The 20,910-nt window shown below is 30.8% G+C and overlaps 2 protein-coding genes across 4 annotated transcripts; both read left to right on the plus strand.

Annotated features, from left to right (window-relative positions):
* Window positions 1-6,974: 6,974 nt before the first annotated feature.
* Window positions 6,975-12,298, plus strand: LOC106762267 (glutamate receptor 3.7). Its single transcript, XM_014646067.2, has 6 exons — window positions 6,975-7,502; window positions 8,211-9,559; window positions 9,917-10,194; window positions 10,325-10,356; window positions 10,892-11,298; window positions 11,653-12,298. Exons 1-6 carry the CDS (start codon window positions 7,253-7,255, stop codon window positions 12,064-12,066), a joined length of 2,730 nt encoding a protein of 909 aa, XP_014501553.1. The 5' UTR covers window positions 6,975-7,252; the 3' UTR covers window positions 12,067-12,298.
* Window positions 12,299-15,828: 3,530 nt separating this feature from the next.
* LOC106762743 (glutamate receptor 3.4) lies at window positions 15,829-20,910 on the plus strand. 3 transcript variants are annotated; one of them, XM_014646790.2, is made up of 7 exons: window positions 15,829-16,047; window positions 16,601-16,925; window positions 17,468-18,807; window positions 18,943-19,220; window positions 19,469-19,500; window positions 19,598-20,007; window positions 20,158-20,910. In XM_014646790.2, the coding sequence occupies exons 1-7, from the start codon at window positions 15,970-15,972 to the stop codon at window positions 20,611-20,613; spliced, it is 2,919 nt and encodes a 972-aa protein (XP_014502276.1). In that variant the 5' UTR covers window positions 15,829-15,969; the 3' UTR covers window positions 20,614-20,910. The 3 variants fall into 3 exon arrangements, with proteins under 3 accessions (XP_014502276.1, XP_014502278.1, XP_014502279.1); XM_014646792.2 differs by having other exon boundaries at window positions 15,941-16,047; window positions 16,546-16,925; XM_014646793.2 differs by lacking the exon at window positions 15,829-16,047 and adding an exon at window positions 16,093-16,315 and having other exon boundaries at window positions 16,546-16,925.

Consider the following 20,910-nt stretch of genomic DNA (forward strand, 5'->3'; position numbering starts at 1 on the left):
AGTTCAAAACTTGAGGACCGAACAGAGATTTTCACACAAATACGAGGACCAAGAAGGGATTAAGCCAACACGTCAGCATGCCACGTCAGCTAAACTTAACGCCGTTTGAGATCAGTTAACGGTTGGGGTAAAATGTGTGCATTTTTACAAAAATTATGACCCAATTGAGACAATTCAAAACTTGAGGACCAAACTGAGATTTTCACACAAGTACGAGGACCAACGGAGGTATTAAACCTTTATTTATCTAAGATTTTTAATAAAAAAATGTTATCATGTTAAGTCTTGAACTTACTTGATACTTTCAGTTTTTATAATAATTTAAGAAATATGTCAAGTCTTAAACTTTCTTTATAGTTAGTATTTATCATGTTGAGTCTCGAATTCATGTGATAATTTAAAATATTAAATTTTTAAAATTAAAAAATATTAATTAAATTAATTTTTTTTCAGATAAAGAACTATGTAATTCTAATTTTTCATTTAGAACGAGAATAAATGAGTAAAGTCAATCTTTGTTGGACTAAAATAAAAATTTTAAAATATTTTCTTTATTCATATTTTATAAATTACAACAATTTTGCATGTCTTATTAAAGGGAATCATCCTTGGACGGGCATTGTGCAGATGTTAATATCTTCCTCACATGTAACCGACTCTTGAATATGATTAGGTTTCACAGACCAATTTCTTAATTTATGTTTTTCCATAATTTTTTTTTAATAAACTGAGGTGGCGACTCCTTCTTTGTTTTTATTTAGATTTTTGTTTGTTGTCTTGTCGTGATATCGATTGCGATAATCTCCACATATAGTTTTGCAGTTTACATAATTAATGATTATTTTTTTTGTTGGATAATGGTAAATAAGAAGAAAGATGAATGCAAAACAAAAAATTAAATACAGTTTTGCAAAACTATAGAAAAAAAAGACTATGGAAAGGTTGTCTTTCACAAAATCAAGAACAACAAATAGTGCGAAGTTATTGATGCTTGGTGTAAGAACCTATAAAATTATATTTTAGAGTTGATAGTGTGTTTAAAATAACGAGACTCAATTATTTTAATATTAAAATGCTTAAGTATGAAAAGAATTATCTTAAGCTTGTCTCATTACTTCTAAAATACATTATCTATCTAGAAAACATTCTTTAAAATTTTCTATCCTCTCTATTCTCTTTCTCACTTTTTGTTTGTCTAGTTGAAGATCTAAGACTGCCAAGGTCCTTGTGGCATGCTCGTCAATTTCTACAAATCAATTTCTCTCTTCGAGTAAGTTTTTCTCCTTTTTTGTGTTCAAATATGTCCTTATTCATGCATGCAATCTTTTTGGCTTGCATGTGCTCCTAGAATCATCTTTATGGTTCTCAGTTGATCACTAATTATAGAGGTATGATCTAATCATGTTTGTGATGTTTTTATGTGTTGATATAACATTTTATGAAATTGTGAGAGTTCGATTTCTTAAAGCCTTTAGAGTTATCTTTCAAGGTAATGAAAGCTTCTTCTTTTTTTTTTTTTTTTTTACTTTGATATCTATTTGAATGGATGGTTTGATGATGATTATTGTTTAAAATTCGGTGTATTTGATGTATGGTAAATTCTATCAAGATTTATAATTGAAATCTGTGTTTATTGAAATGGAGTAAGATATGATCATTGAAATTTGTGTTTAATGAAATGGAGTAAGATATGATCATGTACAAAATTTTGATTATTCCAATGGTTAATTGTAGATGAACTCTGATTGGTAGTGGTTTGGATTTGTGATAAAATGAACATAGAGAAATTAACTAATTTGAGGTTGTAAAAAATGTGTAATGGTGCTTTCTTGGTTTAAATGGAGGGTTGGTTGAGTGAAGTTATATTTTTGGAATTAAAATTGTTTTCATTGAGTTATATAAATTTATAGGTAAGAATGTAATTCAATTTGGGGAATCTGAAGATATATTCTTTTGTAATTCTAGTTTTGGCATGTTAGCTTTAACTTAGTTTAACATTCATACGTGGTTGATTTATCTTAGAAAATTATAATTAGTTTTGGTATGTACTTGAATGAGAGTTACGTTTTTCATTCCATGACAAACAAAGACTTTGATTTTTAGATAATTCTTTGGTCAAACATTTGCATTCTCCCAACACTTAATTTAGATTTCGCTTTGTTTTTCTCTTCATTTCAATTTACGTTCATCTAATAATAAAAGTCACTTCAAAACTATGTTAATATTAATAAAAGTAAGATCACGATATAGTAGCCACATCATTTAATAAAAAAAGAAATTAAATTATAGAAATTCAATTGAAAAATATAAAATTATTTAGTGCTCATAGATAAAAAAAATAAAAAAAAAACTCATCTAAAAGGATATAAAATTTATTTAAAATTTAAAATTAATTTGACAAGGATAATAAATACATATGAAAAATTTTCTTTGTAGGATTCCAACTTTAAATAGCCAAAATTTAGTACCAAAATCAACTTGTGGAAATTTTATACCTTCTTTTTTATTACACCCAAATACATTTTACAAAATTAGAATAAATCTTTCACTTTTAATTTTTGATGGTGTGACTATCAATTTGATTGTTTCATCTCATTATTGAAGTAAAAATTCTTACACATCTCTATCCGAATCTATATCTAACAACTATGGACTTTTTTTTGTCTCATTTCTATTCTACTCATTAATAGGTATATTTGTACTAATGTTTATAACTAATTTCTTGTAATTTAAATATTAATTAATTAAATTTTATAAACATTATCAAACATTCAATAAAGAACATATTCAATCTTAAATATTTAAAAATAAATGATATTGTATAAATTTTAAAATAGAGTATAAAATAACAACTGAATGTAAGTGAAAGAATTATGTAAATATATTTTGCAATTACACATAAATAAAATTTTATAATAACCAACACATTTATTAATTTTTTAAAATGTTACCAAACAAAGTTGATAAAGTAAAAGAATATTTTTAAACAATTATAAAAAATCAAGTTTAAAATATTTCAAGTGTCTCTTTACTTCCTTCTCTAAATTATAAATAAATTTAATTTTATAATTAATAAAAATTATAATACTACTTGAATTCACACGTAAAGAAAAGATTAAATTTAGACATAAATATATCATCTTTTAAACTTCATGACAATGTTGCTGCATTATTATATTACAATAAATAAATAATTATGTAAAACATCATTAAAAAAATATTCTATATGATAAAAAAATCATCAAATAAAAATATTAAAATAAAGTAAAAATATTAAATGCGTGTCATAGAAAAAATTTGATATACCGTTGGATGAAATTACAGAAAATGCATCATTAAGAATATGATCATAAGAATGATGGTATATCTTATTAGGAGATATGAAGCTAGTCAAATTCTTGAAAAATAATAAAAATTGTCTGAGCGAAAAAAAAAAATCAAAGAGAATAAAAAAATAGTTTTTTTTTTTTGTATTAATAGTAAATGAAATATGTTTACGGGTTTAGCCTTGAATTTGAGAGAGTAAAGCATTTTCACATGAATAATGTAAATGATAAATAAAAATACTAAAATGAGTATAAAAAAAATTCAATGTGAGACTTAATAATCATTTGGTTTACTGACATTGATAATATATTATTTGAATATATTTATATAAAAGAATGTTCAATCAAAATTGTGAAAAAAAAAAGAAAATACCTTTTAAATGTAAATGAATTTGTGGTTGTAAAACAAACCAAACAATTATAAGAAAAAAAATACATATATAAGAAAAGGAAAAAAAGTTACAAAAGTAAATACTAATATTATATATATATATATATATATATATATATATATATATTATGCTTTGTAAATATAATTTTTTTAATTGGTACATTTTAATAAAGTGTATCAAATTTTAGTAGACAAAATTACCCTTATATATTATGGATTTTAAGTTTTAAGGTTAAGAGTATTTGAATAATTTGTATTCTCAAAACTAGAAAAAACAAGAAATCTCCATATCCTTACTCACCCTGCCTTATCTCTCATTCCTCTTAACCCTTTCTATTTTATCTCTTTCACTCTAACTTTCTCTTTGTCATCCCCACTGTAGTCCCAACTGAAAAATCAAAAACATTTACCTAATCCTAATCCACCTTCCTCACTTATCTAATTTGTTTCTCTCTCATCTCCATCTTTTCTCTCTTACCCACAAGTAATATGTGACATCGCAATTTGTTGTTCTTGCTCGTTCATTTGTTTTCCACTCTAATAATAAAATAGTTGATGATGTTGATGTTGATTTTTGATTAGAGGTTTGTGTTATATCTTTTTCCTTCTGATTGTTATCAATTTGTTTTTAAATTTTAAAATTAGTAGTTTATCTTCAAGGAGATTTGATATTTTGACTATTAAATTGTCAAGAAATATTGTCCAGAAGAGAAAAATCCTTATGTGGTAAGGGAATTCCGGAAGGGGTAAGTCATTGTCCAGAAAATGGATTTTTGAAGCCAACTCTTAAAAGTAATTCTAAAAACAATTTTCGGCTGAAAACAATATTTCGGAATATACTTTTCACTTTCCTGCATATAACCAACGACAAAACACAACAAAAAATAAAGCTCGTGCACATCTTACTAAACGATTTAACATGAACAAATTATTATTGAAGAGAGTTATGAAAAGAGAAAATTGTTGTTGTTGACTTTGTCCCCTTTCAAATGTTTCATATTGATAAACATATTTTCATTTCATTTCTGTAAAAAAAATAAAAATATTCCAACAAATTACACATCTTCTAGATTTGAGGAGTTTACATAATATTGAGTAGTTTCCAAGAAGAACTGCATTGATATACCAACTAATTAAAAATCAACCATAAATTAGTAAACTAATCACAATGAACCTCTTAGCTCTCGGCCAAAAATTTATTTTCCAAAGTAAATCATATCATGTAAGTTCATTTTAAACAATTCACATCTCCAACTTGTTTGGTCAATATAAACATGATGTTATCATTCTGATTTATCATTTGTCGCAAAAATGAAATTAAGAAAAACAAAACGCACTGAATTTCAAATTAGAATTTAAACTTAATAAAATTGTTACCATCACGCTCATAGTTTAATTTCTACTCCTTTAATTTCTATGATTTTATCAAAATTGGTATTAAGAAACTGAATGCTTTACAAATATTATGGGTTGATGCTAACGTCTTTTCATGGGGATTTCTTGTTTTTTTTTTTTAGTTTTGAAATTATTGAAATTATTGTAAACTTTAGTTTTTTACAAATTTAAAAACAATCAAAAGGGAAAAGATATAACACAACCCTCCAATAAAAAATCAACATCAACATCATCAATTATTTTGTTATTAAAGTGAAAAACAAATGAACGAATAGAATAAGAGCAACAAATTGCGTTGTTGCAGGTTGTTGTGTGTGGGTGAGATAGAGGATGAAGATGAGAGAGAAACAAATTGGATAATTGAAAAAGGTGGATTACGGATAGGTGAGTGTTTTTTTATTTTTTCAGTTGGAGCTACTATAGGGATTATAGAGAGAATGTTGGGGTGAGAGAGATGATAGAGAAAAGATCGAGAGGAACGAGGGGTGAGAGAGAGGTGAGTAAGGATTTTGGAGTTTCTTGTTTTTTTTTTCAATTTTTGTCTAGTGAAATCTGATACACTCTGTTAAAATGTACCAACTGAAAAAAAAATAACTTACATACATATTAACAAACATCACACACACACATATATATATATATATATATATATATATATATATATATATATATATATATATATATATATATATATATAAAAGTGGGATAGGTTATCTAATAAATTATAAATATTTATTAATGTAAATGAGAATAAAATTAAAATTAAGACTTAGATACTTATAAGATGGGTATGGGAACGAAAATGATAACGGGTCAAACATGCAAATATTCTCATTTTTATTCTTATATTTAGTTATAAAAAATTAAATATTATTTGTACTCGTATCAATATCCAATTAATGCAAACATTATTCATCAAAATAGAAACTATTAGAAAAATACCTATAAGAAAGAGTTTATTTATTATTCTTGATTTAAGTTTTGAAGTTATATATTTTTTAATTATATTTTTAATGCACAATATTTATTGGTTAATTTTTGTTATTAATTTTGGTTAATATTTTAACAAAGTCTCTATTTTTTTAGTCACATTCTTTTTCGATCAAAAGACAAGAACCAAGACAATTTATATATTCACGTTAAAGTCTTTTTCAATCATGTTTTTTTTTTTTTTTGTAGTATTAGATGTAAAAAGAATGAAAAATAAATGCAACTTTTTGTATAATAAATTAAAAAAAAAAAATAAAAATTGACCTCAATTTGATGGAATTGACATTGTCGTGAACCATGCTGTGTTCAAACATGTCCTTAGGAGGTGCCGCACTTTCACACTCGAAGAGTTCATCCTCCTTATCAACTACTATTATTTTCATAAAATAGTATTAATATATTCAATAACTTTTCGTAATAATTTTTATTTTATTCTATTTTTATTTCTTTTTCTTTCTTTTCTTCACATAATTTTGTTTTTCTGTAAATTTAGAAAATGTTAGCAATGCAGCATTTTCAAATACACTTTTTAAAACATTTTACAATCTACGAGTACTATTTATATTTTTATTTTGATAAATTTGAAAAACACTACATTTATTTCTTTATGCAGAAACTTTTTTGGCGTAAACTATTTTTGTTTTAAAAATTTGGTCAGTAAATATTATAAATTAATAAAGCAAGCTGTTTTATCTTTTGTGAATATTAGAAAAGATTATTAGCTCGTAAGTTTTATAATTAGTTAAAAATGGAGGATAATAATAAAGTGTTTATATTGACATTTCTCAATATTTAATGTCTAAATAATATTAATCTTATTTTTAGTATGATATATGTGGTATATACCTCTGTCTCTCTCTTTCTCTGGGTCCACGCATCATTTTTCAATCTTTTGGAAAAATGGAATAGCATCTCTCCTGTATGCCAGTGAATGGGTTGAATTGAATGCTTATAACTTCACCTCAACAACTCTTAGGCTACAGGGCATGGTTGTACTTCTGCTTTTCCAGCTAAACTCATCTGGGCACCGGTCAAAGTGTAAACTTTCTTCAATTTCAACCATGTTTGTGCGCTTTTGGATGCTGGGTGTCTACAAGTTCGGGTATTTACGGTGAAGAAATTTTTGGTCACTTGAAATTCCGGGTCAAGCATGAAGAAATTCATGGTTTTGCTCCTTGTGACATGGATTTGGATATGTGGTGTTGCTTACAGCACAACGCCTGCCAGTGTGAACATTGGTGCGGTTTTTGCTTTCGATTCGGTCATAGGTAGAGTTGCGAAGGAAGCTATGGAAATGGCCATTTCTGATATCAATAAGGACCCCAATGTTCTTAATGGAACCGACCTCAACTTGATAATGAAGGATGCCATGTGCAATGCTTTTCTGGGATCAATCGGAGGTGCCAACCCTGAACCTCATAAATTTTCTTCTTGTTGTTGCTGTTACTGTTGCTGGAGTAGCACACTATAAAAATTCCTCCTTTAGCTGTTTCTAGGTTTAAGCTTGAATTCCTTTAGTTTCTAATGTTGCTTACTTCTTAAGTCTTAATTCTCAGCCAACATAAACTTTTTTATGCTGTTTAATGAATATTAATCATGCTTGGTAATATGCCTTTTTGGTACTATGATACAACATCTTTTTGTATGATGATTATACCATGTTTATATTTTTAGCGACAGCCCATCTTATTCCAATGTTACAGTTCCAAGGAGAGGATTGCACATATCTATGGAGTATGTTCTTTAACTGTTCCCACCTTTTTGGCGGGTCTGGTGCCTTTCTCACTTGAGAGGTACTGATGGTTGTGTTGCACCTTAGTCACATGTGAGGAAGCACTAGAATCTCTTCGGTCTTGGCCTATGATAATTGTGTAGTAGGATAAACTAGTTGCAGTGGTTGGCCCATGGTGTGAGCTAGTCTGTGGTGAGGAACTAGGCTTAAGTATTGTGCTTAGTAAAGACTTACTTGGGTGCATTCTTAGGTTTGGTCTGCTGCAGGACTTGGTCAAGGCTATTCATAAACATTGTCCATGGATGTAAAATGTCCAAATTTAAACATGGGGTACCTGTTATTTGCATTGTCTTCATCATCTATTCTCTTTATACAGCTTTTCAGGTACTTGAGAAAGGGGTTGCAGCCATAATTGGTCCCCAGTCATCCGCTGTAGCTCACACGATTTCTCAAATTGCTGATGCTCTCCAAGTTCCTCTTGTTTCATATGCTGCCACTGATCCGACCTTGTCCTCCCTTCAGTTTCCTTTCTTTATTCGTTCTACGCAAAGTGACTTGGCACAAATGACTGCAATGGCTGATCTTATTGACTTTAATGGATGGAAAGAGGTCATTGTTGTATTCTTAGACGACGATTATGGAAGAAATGGAGTATCTGCTTTGAGTGATGAACTTGAAAAAAGGAGATTGAAAATTTCTTATAAACTTCCTTTGAGTATTAAGTTTGATCCGGATGAAATCACCAACTTACTCAATCAATCTAAATTGTTTGGTCCTCGTGTGTATGTTATTCATGCCAACCCTGATCCGAGCTTGAGAATTTTTTCTATTGCCCATAAACTTCAAATGATGGCCAAGGATTACGTGTGGCTTGTCACGGATTGGCTCTCAGCTACACTAGATTCATTATCTCCAGTGAATCGAACCTCTTTCAGTGCTCTCCAAGGGGTTGTTGGTCTTCGTCAACACATTTTGGATTCCCAAAAAAAGAGAGATTTTGTTTCTCGGTGGATGAAAAGGCAAAAAGATGGATTGACAAATACTAGTTTGAACTCCTATGGATTTTCTGCTTATGACACGGTTTGGGCAATTGCACTTTCAATTGATAAGTTCCTCAAAGTAAATAATTTTACCTTCATGCTTCATGATAACTATAAGTTATCTCATACAGAAGGAATTGGCGTTCAGCTTGACAAACTCAAAGTCTTCACTGGTGGATCTGATCTGGTTAAGATATTATTACAATCAAATTTTACTGGTGTGAGTGGTCAAGTTCTGTTTAATTCTGACAGAAATATTGTGAGTGGTGGTTATGATATTATCAATATCAATCAGTTGGGAATTTCTAGGGTTGGTTTTTGGTCTAATAATTCTGGATTTTCAGTTGTACCCCCTGAGACTCTTAAGAAAAGGGCACACAGCAGGTTTTCCAAAGATCAGAAGCTTGACAACATTACTTGGCCTGGTGGAAAGACAGATCGACCACGTGGCTGGGTGATTGCTGATAATACCAAGCCTCTGAGAATTGGAGTGCCAAAAAGAGCAAGTTTTGTTGAATTTGTAACTGAAGTGCCAACTAGTCATGAAATTCAGGGGTATTGCATCGATGTGTTCAAGAAAGCCCTAGAATTTATTCCATATGAAGTTCCCTATGTATTCAAGCCTTTCGGCAATGGTAAAGCAAATCCCAATTATGATGAACTTGTGAAAATGGTTGCTGATAATGTAAGTGATACCCGTGATGAAAGAAAGAAACATACTCAACGTTGGTTAATTCATATTTATCTACCCAAAATTAGTTATGATTGTTTTTGAGTTGACATACAGTGTTTTTACTAAAAAAGCAGCTATGCTATACGTAAAAATTCTGATGGATGAAATAGTATTATGTTTTTATCTTGCTCCAAAGTTTGTAAAAAATTTTACCTGTCCTTTCTTTTTCTTCTTCCTTTATAATTTTTTTGGTTAGAATAGCAGTGAGTAAAAAAGGGAACAAAAATTGAAAATTTTGTAATCAGCATTGGTTTCTGTTCAGTGTTGTCTTTAATTTTGTTAACCATGTAATCCTTGAAAATTGTTTAGGTATATGATGCTGTTGTTGGAGACATTGCAATTGTGACAAACCGTACAAAGATTGTAGATTTTTCTCAGCCTTTTGCATCATCTAGCCTTGTCATAGTGGCTCCTATCAACAAATCAGGATCAAGTGCTTGGGTGTTCCTCAAACCATTTACAGCAGATATGTGGTGTGCTACGGCTGCCTCATTTTTGGTGATTGGAATTGTTATATGGATTCTTGAGCACCGAGTCAATAATGACTTCCGTGGTCCTCCTAAGAAGCAAATTGTAACAATGTTAATGTAAGCCTTTGTAGCGTCATATGATTACCTTTAACAGTCAGTTTATTGAATTTGGTGCAGCAATAGGTGCCCCAATGTTCATCTTTTGTTTTAGATTCTAACTCCATGTTGTCATTTTGTCGTTTTTCAGGTTCAGCCTCTCAACCCTGTTTAAGAAAAATCGTAAGAAAACATCTTACTCCAAAGTCTAATAGTTCCTTTGTTTTCTTTTTCTTTCTCAAGGTGATCATATAATTAATCCATGAGCTCAACGTGTCAATCAAATAATGTCATCTAATATCCATTCCCTCTCGTTTACCAAGTTTTATATATATAGAGATAATTTTTAGTTGTTGTTAAAGTCTTAATTTTATGTGTGCTTTTTTTAATGTTTATTTAATCAGTCAATATAAGTCTTGCACAAAGTAAATGTCTGAAACATCTGTACAGAAAATTTATTTAAATGTATTGCCATGCAACAGTCCTAGACCATTGGTATCTTTTATGCATGGTATGCTCACGTAAACATGTCAAATTGAGTATATCATTCTCCGTTCAGTTTTGCTTCCATTTGCACCATATTGTATTGTTTAAATGTAGACAAAACCGAACTGGTTATGAACTTTTTTGGTGGCGTTCATTATTATATTGTGAAGAATGATTTTTGTGGCATCTTTATTATGCTTTCTGATAATCTTTCGCTGTGTCATGAAATCAGAGGAAGATACCATAAGCTCCCTTTCTAAAATGGTGATGATAGTCTGGCTTTTTCTGTTGATGGTGATCACGGCTAGCTATACAGCAAGCTTGACTTCAATTCTTACAGTGGAGCAGCTTTCATCCCCCATCACAGGAATTGAGAGCTTGATTGCAAGTAGCTGGCCTATAGGGTACCAAGTGGGGTCATTTGCTTACAGCTATCTGGCAGATAATCTTTATATTTCAAAATCAAGGCTTGTTTCATTAGGCTCCCCTGAGGAATATGCTTTAGCATTGCAGAAGGGACCTTCTGGTGGAGGGGTGGCAGCTATTGTAGATGAGCTTCCATATGTTGAGTTATTTCTGTCAAAAGAAACTGATTTTGGTATCATTGGACAGCCATTCGCAAGAAACAGTTGGGGATTTGTAAGTGGCCATCTAACTAGAATATCAAAGTAAACATGTTATAGTAGATATGATTAAAATTAAATGCTCCGGATTTCGTCATGACAGTGATAATATAGATTGTTGTAGCAACTTGTTTCCTTAAACCAGACTAAAATAGAAGTAACTTTTTAATGGGAAAAATATCTAACAAGAAAAGTTTTGTGCAATATATGATTTTCTAAATTCTTAGAACTGATTTTGAAACAAAGGGTTATCTTTGTGGTGCATCATACATGAGAAGTGCTATAAGCAGTCCTTATAAAAATGATCTGTTGTTTAGTTATGTTGTATGGTATATTTTGCATTTCCTGACATAATGTAACAATACATCAGGCTTTTCAAAGAGAATCTCCTTTTGCCTTTGACATGTCTACAGCAATTTTGAGACTTTCTGAGAATGGGGATCTTCATAGGATACAGGAGAGGTGGTTCTGTAAAATGGGCTGTCCTGAAGAAAGGACAAGCAACTCGAAGCCTGACCAGCTTCACTTGATTAGCTTTTGGGGCCTGTATCTTTCATGTGGTGTTGTCTCTCTTGCTGCACTCGTTCTGTTTCTGCTGCGAATGATTCGGCAATACGCCCGCTTCAAAAAAAAGCAAAAGGATATTGCTTCTTCGTCCTCAGAACAACCATCAGGCAGCCACTGTTCCCAGGTTGTTGTTAACTTCTTTAACTTCATTGATGAGAAGGAAGAGGCCATCAAGAAAATGTTCACTCCATCTGACAATCATCACAACCCCAACTGAGTTCATTGTAGTTGTGTTGCAAACAGGTTGTTTCCTTAAGATGTTTATATGATACCTGATTGAAATATAGTCTTTGTATAGTGACAAATAATGTTTATAGGATTTGTTCTGTCACAGTCTCTGTAGTCGAATAGAAGTGCTGCTGCATAACATAAGTGGGTTTACTCATGTCCATTGCAGCATGTTGTGCAATTTGAGTGCTAATCAGTTATACCATTTACTTGCTTCTCTATGACTAAGTTTTGGCAGCTGCATCTTCCAATACAACTTTCTTGTTAGATTGAGGTTAAAATAGTGAGATGATCTTGTTCCAAAATTTTAAATAGATTTTCATATTTGGATTAGTCTTAATGAAATCCTTAATTTTTAAAATGTGTAAGAATTAAGATATTTTCGTTAATCTTATACTAATAACGTTAAATATATATTACGGTTCTTGATTTTTTTTTCATTTTTATACTATTTTATTTTAAAAAAATATTTTGTCACTTATTGTATTATGTGTCAAGTCATTATTTAAATTTCAATTTAGTTTTTGTATTTATTATTTTAATTTAATTCAATCTTAATTTTGTTAAAATTAAATAATTTCATATATTTCTAAACTAAGACTAAATTTAATTTTTACATTAATAATATTTTTATTAAAATTGAAATTTTTATTAAATATTATTAACAATATTCAGTTTATTTAAATTTATATTTTACATCAAATTAATTTTAAAATTTTAAAATTATTTATTTTAAATTTTTATCAAATTGTTTTAAGATTTTACACTTGAATTTGTAAAATTATTATTTTTAAACCAATCGTTTGTATAAAAATTATTAATATATAATGTTATATAAATATTTGAAGGATAAATGTATAAATTTCTATACAATTATTATAAAAAAAAACCTATATCAAAGTTTGATGTAATAAAATATTAACACAACAGCTAAAATTTTAAAATAAAATTTAAATAAACTCAATATTATTAAAAATACTTAATTTGAATAAACTCAATAAAATTTTAAACTTTAACACACGATAAAAAAAATTAGAAAAAATCATGAACCAGTTAGTATAATACTAATAAAATACACTTAATTGTTATACATTTTCAAAAATAAAAACCCATTTGAAATTAATTAAAATATAAAAATTAATTACCTAAAATTTTTAAACAAATACAATAATTAATCGAATATTTTAGCCTTAGATTAATTTAGACATTTTTAATGATCTTCATGATTCAGTTTTTAGTTATATTTAATTTTAGAAGAGATGAACAGGGACTTCCAAACAGTCAAACTTAACATGAAGCAGGACTGTTTGGGAATCTTGGGGCAAGTTGTGAAAATTATGTACTTATCTTGCAAAGTTAACTGCTTAAGTCCCTACAAGACTTCAATCTTTTAATAATGCCTTGCCTTTTGTTGACAAGACAACTTTCTTCATCTTTTTCCAATTTCTCAAATAAAAACATATTATTTAATATTACCTTATACTAATTTCATATTACTTTATACTAATTTAACTTTTTCTTACCCAAATAAAAACATATTATATGTGATTAACTCTTAATAGTCAAAAGAACTTCAATCATATTCCAATCCTTAAAGGTCACCATCATCACATACTTCCAAAAAAACACTTACTTCATTCAACAAATACAAATTTTAGATTGGAAATTAATTCCTCTAATTAATCTTATAAGCCATATTTGGTTGCTTTAAAGCAATTTTTTTCTCTAATATATATTTTAAGTTATATTATTATCTTCTTTAATCTTTTATCAATTACATTTTTTCCCTTTTAAGAAATAAATATGCTATAGTGTGTCCTTTACAAATAATCTTTAATTTTGAAGAGTATTATGTACAACAATATATAGAGACATCAATAATTGAATTGGAACGTGCATTCGTCATTTTCAGCTTTCTTTCACCAAAAGCTTGAAAATATATTTATGAGCTTGCAACCCACCTTTTATGTCATTAGCGAATACACATATCTTAACTTTACTTCAAAAAGCAGAGATATTATAAATAAATGTATTATAATAGAACAAGCAAATATAAAAGAAAAAGATGCCCCGGTTAGATACTTATTAGCTGGACTAACTGTCATTATTAGTGCATTTTTTTTTACAATAATCACTTTTTAAATAAATTATTGCTTTTAAAAGCTTCCTCAAAAAGATTTTGATTAACAAAAAAAATTGAACATTGAAATGAGTTAACTAAATATAAACTTAATTATTCATCAACTTTAACACATCTAAACAACCATTGGAATCGGTGGCCAACTAGTATGTACAAAGCTTTAGGAATCAATTCCAAACATTAAAAAATAAATAAACACTTTTTAAAGTTAATAAAAAATTTATTAAAGTGTAGCATATTAGAGTAAGATATTTATGTTTAACATAATATAATTTTCTTACCATATACTGTATTTCTAATCCTTTAAAAATGATTATATATGTAATGTATCAAATACTTGTTAAATCAGCCAAAGTTTAGTGGAGAATTTTGTTATGTAAACACCATTATCATATATTGGTTGTTTAAAAAGTGTTGTGTATTCTTTCATTAGAACAAAGCATTGACTAAATAGGATATTTTATTTTAATTACAATAATGTTATTTGGTCAAAGATGAATGAAGATGTCGTGCCACAATGAAAAAAAAAAAAAAATATATATATATATATATATACATTGATTCTTTTCGTAGTTTTTTTTTTTTTGAAGAATAGTTTTCCAATCCATTATCATATATGTTTTTAATGTAGTGAGATTAAATTTTGTACTATCATTTTCATGTTAGATAATTATATGCTTTTATCATTCTTGAAGTTAATTAAAATTTTGAGAACGTCGCTAAATTAAATAGTTTTATTATAAAAAAAAAACATATGAGATCGGAGATGAAGCATTAATTAATTCTTTTGGTCCCAAATTTAATAAAACCAAGTTACTGGATTTTTTAAACATCAATTAGCTTAATGATACATTACAAGCAATTGTTTTCTATTTTACTATTTAAAAATTGTGATATGTATTTATAAAAATTATCAGAAATTAATGCACCCAAGATGGGAAGTAGTTGGAGATAGAAAGAATCTCAACCTTTTCATTTATGATGTCCACATTTGCTGATGACGCCGAAAGCAGTAATTTCTAAATTTCTACATTTGTTGGATAATAAATTTTCAACCATAAATTTTTACTTTCAACATTAGTTTGCATAGATTTTTTAAACTACATTCCACAATTTTTGTACTACTACTACAATGTGTATTTTTAGATTATCATCAATGTAAGATTTATATAACAATAATGACACTGAAAACCTTTTATTACTGTAATTTTTTAATTAAAAAAATGAATTTGATACTTTTTCTTTATTTAAAATTCATTATCATACATTTTTCCTTTAAAAAATATTATCTTTACTGTTAGTTTCTCAGTATAATTTACCTTTATCTTGACTGTGTTGTTGGCTCACACTCGACAATGTGTACCCTAATTAAAACATGTGCTAATAAAAATATTAGCAGCATATATATATATATATATATATATATATATATATATATATATATATATATATATATATATATAATAATGGAGGTGTTGATGTGGTTATTTTTTGTAGAGATGCCGTCACCAGCATTATCAACTTATCCCGACACTTTTTCATAATAAAAAAATGTGATTCACGAAATATCATGCTTATGACTGTCACACGAGAAGACAAAGATTTTGTAACACACTTGTTGAAAATTAAGTCGGAGAGAAGACAAAGTTGATGCTCTAAACTTGAAGGCACTGTGATTCTTTGCTTTCAGTGTGAAACACAATAGCTTCCTTCTTTTTACTAGTGAAGTTGGAAGTTTCAGTCTTCAATAACATGCTTTCGATCATATATAACAAGTCTTCAAAACTGTTGCAACACGACAAGCTTTCACACATTAAGTTTCGTGTTGAGGTAATCTTAGATACTCTCGTCTCCATTTTCTTCCTCTCGTGCTTTCTCTTGCATCATATTATATTATATTATAAAATATTGTTTTTGTTTCTTTCTTGATATTCTCAATTAACAAGGCATGTGGGTGTTGTCTTCACCAACAAATCAACTTTTTTATATGCTTCAGTGGTGGTTTTCACCTAAGAAGTTCTGACCTTGATTTGCTTATTATAAATTTGATAAAATAGAAGTACTGGATACGATAATAGAATTCTTTATTTGCATCTGGGTAAGTGAATATCTGAATTTTATAATCCAAATTGCTGATAGTACCATATGGCTTGTTCCTGTTGGGTGCTTGAAACTACTAGTCTTCTGGGGGTGTTTATGTTTTCTTCAGGAATAGGAATGGTTTGATTTTAACTTTTAAGACCAAAAGATTCTGGTTTTTGGCTAGTTCCAGCTATGGTTATTCTTTCCTTATCATGTGCTGCTGATGAAATGGTTGGCACGTGATAGGTGCTGAGTTCTGATGCTGCTTTAAACTGAAGAACTTTGAGGATTTTTCTCACAGATGGAGGTGATGTGGGTCACAAGTCATGGAAGAATTTTTGTGGGAAGGGTGTTGTTTCTCTTGGTTTTGTTCTTGTGGATTCAGACGCAGGCAGTGGTGGGAAGGACAAGAACTATTGTCACAAACTCTTCTACTTCTTCGACACCGAGAGTTTTCAGAGTTGGAGCACTGTTCAGTCTTGATTCTATAATTGGAAGATCGGCTGAACCTGCAATCGTGGCTGCTTTCGAAGATGTTAATGCTGATTCAAGCATTCTCCCTGGCATTAAACTTGAAGCTGCTTTGCATGATACAAATTGCAGTGGCTTTGCTGGAACAATGGAAGGTACTTGTCAAAACTTGAATCTATGAAGCTACCAAGGTGCTGTTTCTTTGTTCAATTTGAGGCCTTGTTTGTTTAGAGTTTATTTATTTTCAAATTAAACTTCTAGATTTTTCCGATTACCTTCACGTGGTATGTTTCATTCTGTGTGATCATGTTCAACAATGTATCATGTTCGAGAATCTTTCATTTCAAGATTATCATTCAGTTTCTTCCACATTAACTTGGGTTCTTATCAATCTTGCTAAATCATGTTTAGAAGTGAAACTAAGAACAAGAAGAGAACACGAATCAAACTTCAAACGAATTAAATCAACTAAGTACTGCTACTTTTTTTAGAATGTTCCAAAAGCTGAGGTTTATATGTTGATTTTAATTTGTGGGAAAAAATTGACTAAGTTCATTAGCTTCATATTATGCCATATGCATAGATAATGGGACAGAATTCAGAGATGAATTTCTGAAGACTTTATTTGCACATTCTCTCTGGAAGTGTGGAAAAGAAGTGAACAAGCTTCATTGGTTTTTCTTGATAATTTATGCAGCTTTGCAGTTAATGGAGGATGAAGTGATTGCTGCAATTGGTCCACAGTCCTCAGGAATAGCCCATGTCATCTCTCATGTGGTCAATGAACTCCATGTCCCTCTTATTTCATTTGGGGCAACAGACCCTTCTCTATCTTCCCTTCAGTACCCATATTTTGTTCGCAGCACCCAAAGTGACTATTATCAGATGTATGCAATTGCAGATTTGGTTGATTACTACAGATGGAGGGAGATAATAGCCATTTATGTAGATGATGATAATGGAAGAAATGGAATTTCAGTACTTGGAGATGCTCTGGCAAAAAAACGTTCCAAGATCTCTTACAAGGCTGCATTCCCTCCTGGGGCACCCAGGAAAGACATCAGTGACTTGTTAAATGGAGTGAACTTAATGGAGTCAAGGGTCTTCGTTTTGCACGTTAATCCTGAAACTGGTTTGAGCATTTTTTCTATTGCTCAGAAGCTGGGAATGATGGACAGTGGCTATGTATGGATTGCAACAGATTCTCTTGCTTCAGCACTTGATTCATTAGAGCCAATTGATCCTAAGATATTGAATCTCCTACAAGGGGTTTTGGCTTTACGTCATCACACTCCTGATACTGATGAAAAGAAGAATTTCCTTTCCAGAATGAAGAGACTAAAAAACAAGGAGACTCCAAGCTTCAATTCCTATGCAGTGTATGCATATGATACAGTTTGGTTAGTAGCCCGTGCTCTTGATACTTTTTTAAAAGAAGGTGGTGTGGTATCTTTTTCCTCTGACCCTAATTTAAGCGACACAAATGGAAGCACACTGCATTTAGAATCACTTCATGTTTTTGATGAAGGCCCTACTTTTCTGCAGACAGTTTTGGGAACCAACTTCACTGGTCTGACAGGACTAGTTCAGTTTGATAATGAAAGGAATAGAATTCGTCCAGCATATGATATCTTGAACATAGGTGGATCAGGAATGCGCAGAATTGGTTATTGGTCTAATTACTCAGGTCTCTCAGTTGTGGCTCCAGAAATTCTGTATAAGAAGCCACCTAACACTTCAACAAGCAGCCAGCAACTATACGGTGTAATTTGGCCTGGAGAAACTGCAGTTAAACCAAGGGGATGGGTGTTTCCCAACAATGGAAAGCCACTGAGAATTGCAGTGCCTAACCGAGTAAGCTACTTGGAGTTTGTTTCTAAAGACAAGAACCCCCCTGGAGTAAGAGGCTATTGCATTGATGTATTTGAAGCTGCCATAAACTTGTTGCCTTATCCTGTCCCGCGACAATACATATTATTTGGACCTGGTGATAGAAATCCTAGCTACGATGACCTTGCTAGTCAAGTTGCACTAAATGTAAGGTTCTAAACGTACTTTTCAGCCTAATAGGCTTCTATAGTTTTTTCCATGTAGTATCTAGATTGTAGAATACAGTTTTGTGTTCCAATTAGCTATGTTAATTTGGCCCTTTACTTCTTTTTACTTCTTCAGAACTATGATGCAGCTGTTGGTGATGTTACAATTGTCCCCAACAGGACAAGGTTTTTGGATTTTACACAACCTTACATAGAATCAGGCCTGGTTGTTGTTGTTCCTGTCAAGGAGATCAAATCAAGTCCTTGGTCTTTCCTCCAGCCCTTCACTGCTGAAATGTGGTGTGTTACTGGTGCCTTTTTTATCCTTGTGGGAACCGTTGTATGGATTCTTGAGCACCGGCACAATCCGGAGTTCCGTGGTAAACCAAAGAAACAACTCATGACAGTCTTTTGGTTAGTATATTCTGACCATTTGATGGCCCTTAGCTCAATCTTTTGGAATCTGACAAAGGTTTTCTTTGACAATGCAACCATCATTTATCATAACATACTGCAACCACTGAATAGGGTTATAGGGGAGTGTAATTTGTCTTGGAATAAATGTGTCTCCTTCTGAATTTCCAACCCTCGCATAGCATGCATAGTACTAGGAGATGCATGGCTTACTTTAACATTTGCTGAGATAAGCTCCTCTTTTGCAGGTTTAGTTTCTCAACAATGTTTTTCTCACACAGTACGTGCCCATAGATTCTCATTCACGACATAACTTAAATTCTGGCTTGTTACAGTCCATACTTTGTGACTGACTTTCCTGTTTTGAGTTGGTGCAGGAGAGAACACAGTGAGTGGTCTTGGGAGATTGGTTCTAATCATATGGCTTTTTGTGGTGCTAATTATCAATTCAAGCTACACAGCTAGCTTAACATCAATCCTCACAGTGCAGCAACTGTCATCACAGATTGAAGGAATTGACAGCCTGATCTCAAGCAATCAACCCATTGGAATTCAAGAAGGGTCGTTTGCACGAAAGTATTTGACAGAAGAACTCAACATACAACCATCAAGGATAGTTACATTGAAAAATATGGAGGCATACATTGATGCCCTTGAGCGTGGACCAAAAGATGGAGGGGTTGTAGCTGTTGTTGATGAGCTTCCTTATATTGAAATACTAATGTCAAATACCAACTGCAAGTTCAGAACCGTTGGACAGGAGTTCACTAAAAGTGGTTGGGGATTTGTAAGTATCTTTCTTATCAAGTCTAAGGTTTATATTCATAGATATTCATCAATAATATGGAGAATACTCTAACTATGAGTATTCTAGTGTTTGTTTATACCTTACACAAAACTCATATTCATCTCGTATTTGATACCATGATGATAACAGGCATTCCAGAGGGACTCTCCTCTTGCCGTTGACATGTCAACTGCCATTCTTCAACTCTCAGAGAATGGAGACCTGCAAAAAATCCATGACAAATGGCTCTTAAAACAGGATTGTTCTACACAAGAAAATGATGTTAATATAAACAAACTATCTCTGAGTAGCTTCTGGGGTCTCTTTCTTGTTTGTGGCATTGCATGTTTCCTTGCTTTGATTGCATTCTTCATAAGAGTGCTATTTCAGTACACAAAATTCAGCCCAGAACCTGAACAACATGATGAGGAAAATTCGCCAGATAGGCCTAAAGGTAAAGGGCCTTTCGGAACTACTTCTAGCTTCAGAGACTTGATTTATTTTGTGGATAAGAAAGAAAAAGAAATCAAAGAGATACTTAAGCAGAAGAGTAAGAAAAGAAGACGCAGTCTGAGCTCAGATGGCCAATCTTCTTCATCCGCCTAAGTGTCCATGTATATTTTTGTAGCCTCTTCTTTTACTTCTCTTGTTTAGGCCATACCATAATAACAGTAGTCACACAAATTTGTCAGCATTGAAATACTTTAATTTCTACCTTCTTGGATAGGTACCTTGGCCTGTGAGATTACTAGGATATAGAGAAAAAAATAAACAATCACGGTCTACTTCAGGCCAATATACACTAGAGTTAGACAAATCTACTTTCATACACAACAGTTTTTTAAGTCTCCAACTTGTTCATGAATAAGAGGTTTTCATGCAGAGAATGGTTTAAGAGTAGTA

Source organism: Vigna radiata, chromosome 5, assembly GCF_000741045.1.
Source record: "Vigna radiata var. radiata cultivar VC1973A chromosome 5, Vradiata_ver6, whole genome shotgun sequence".
Classification (NCBI taxonomy): Eukaryota; Viridiplantae; Streptophyta; class Magnoliopsida; order Fabales; family Fabaceae; genus Vigna; species Vigna radiata.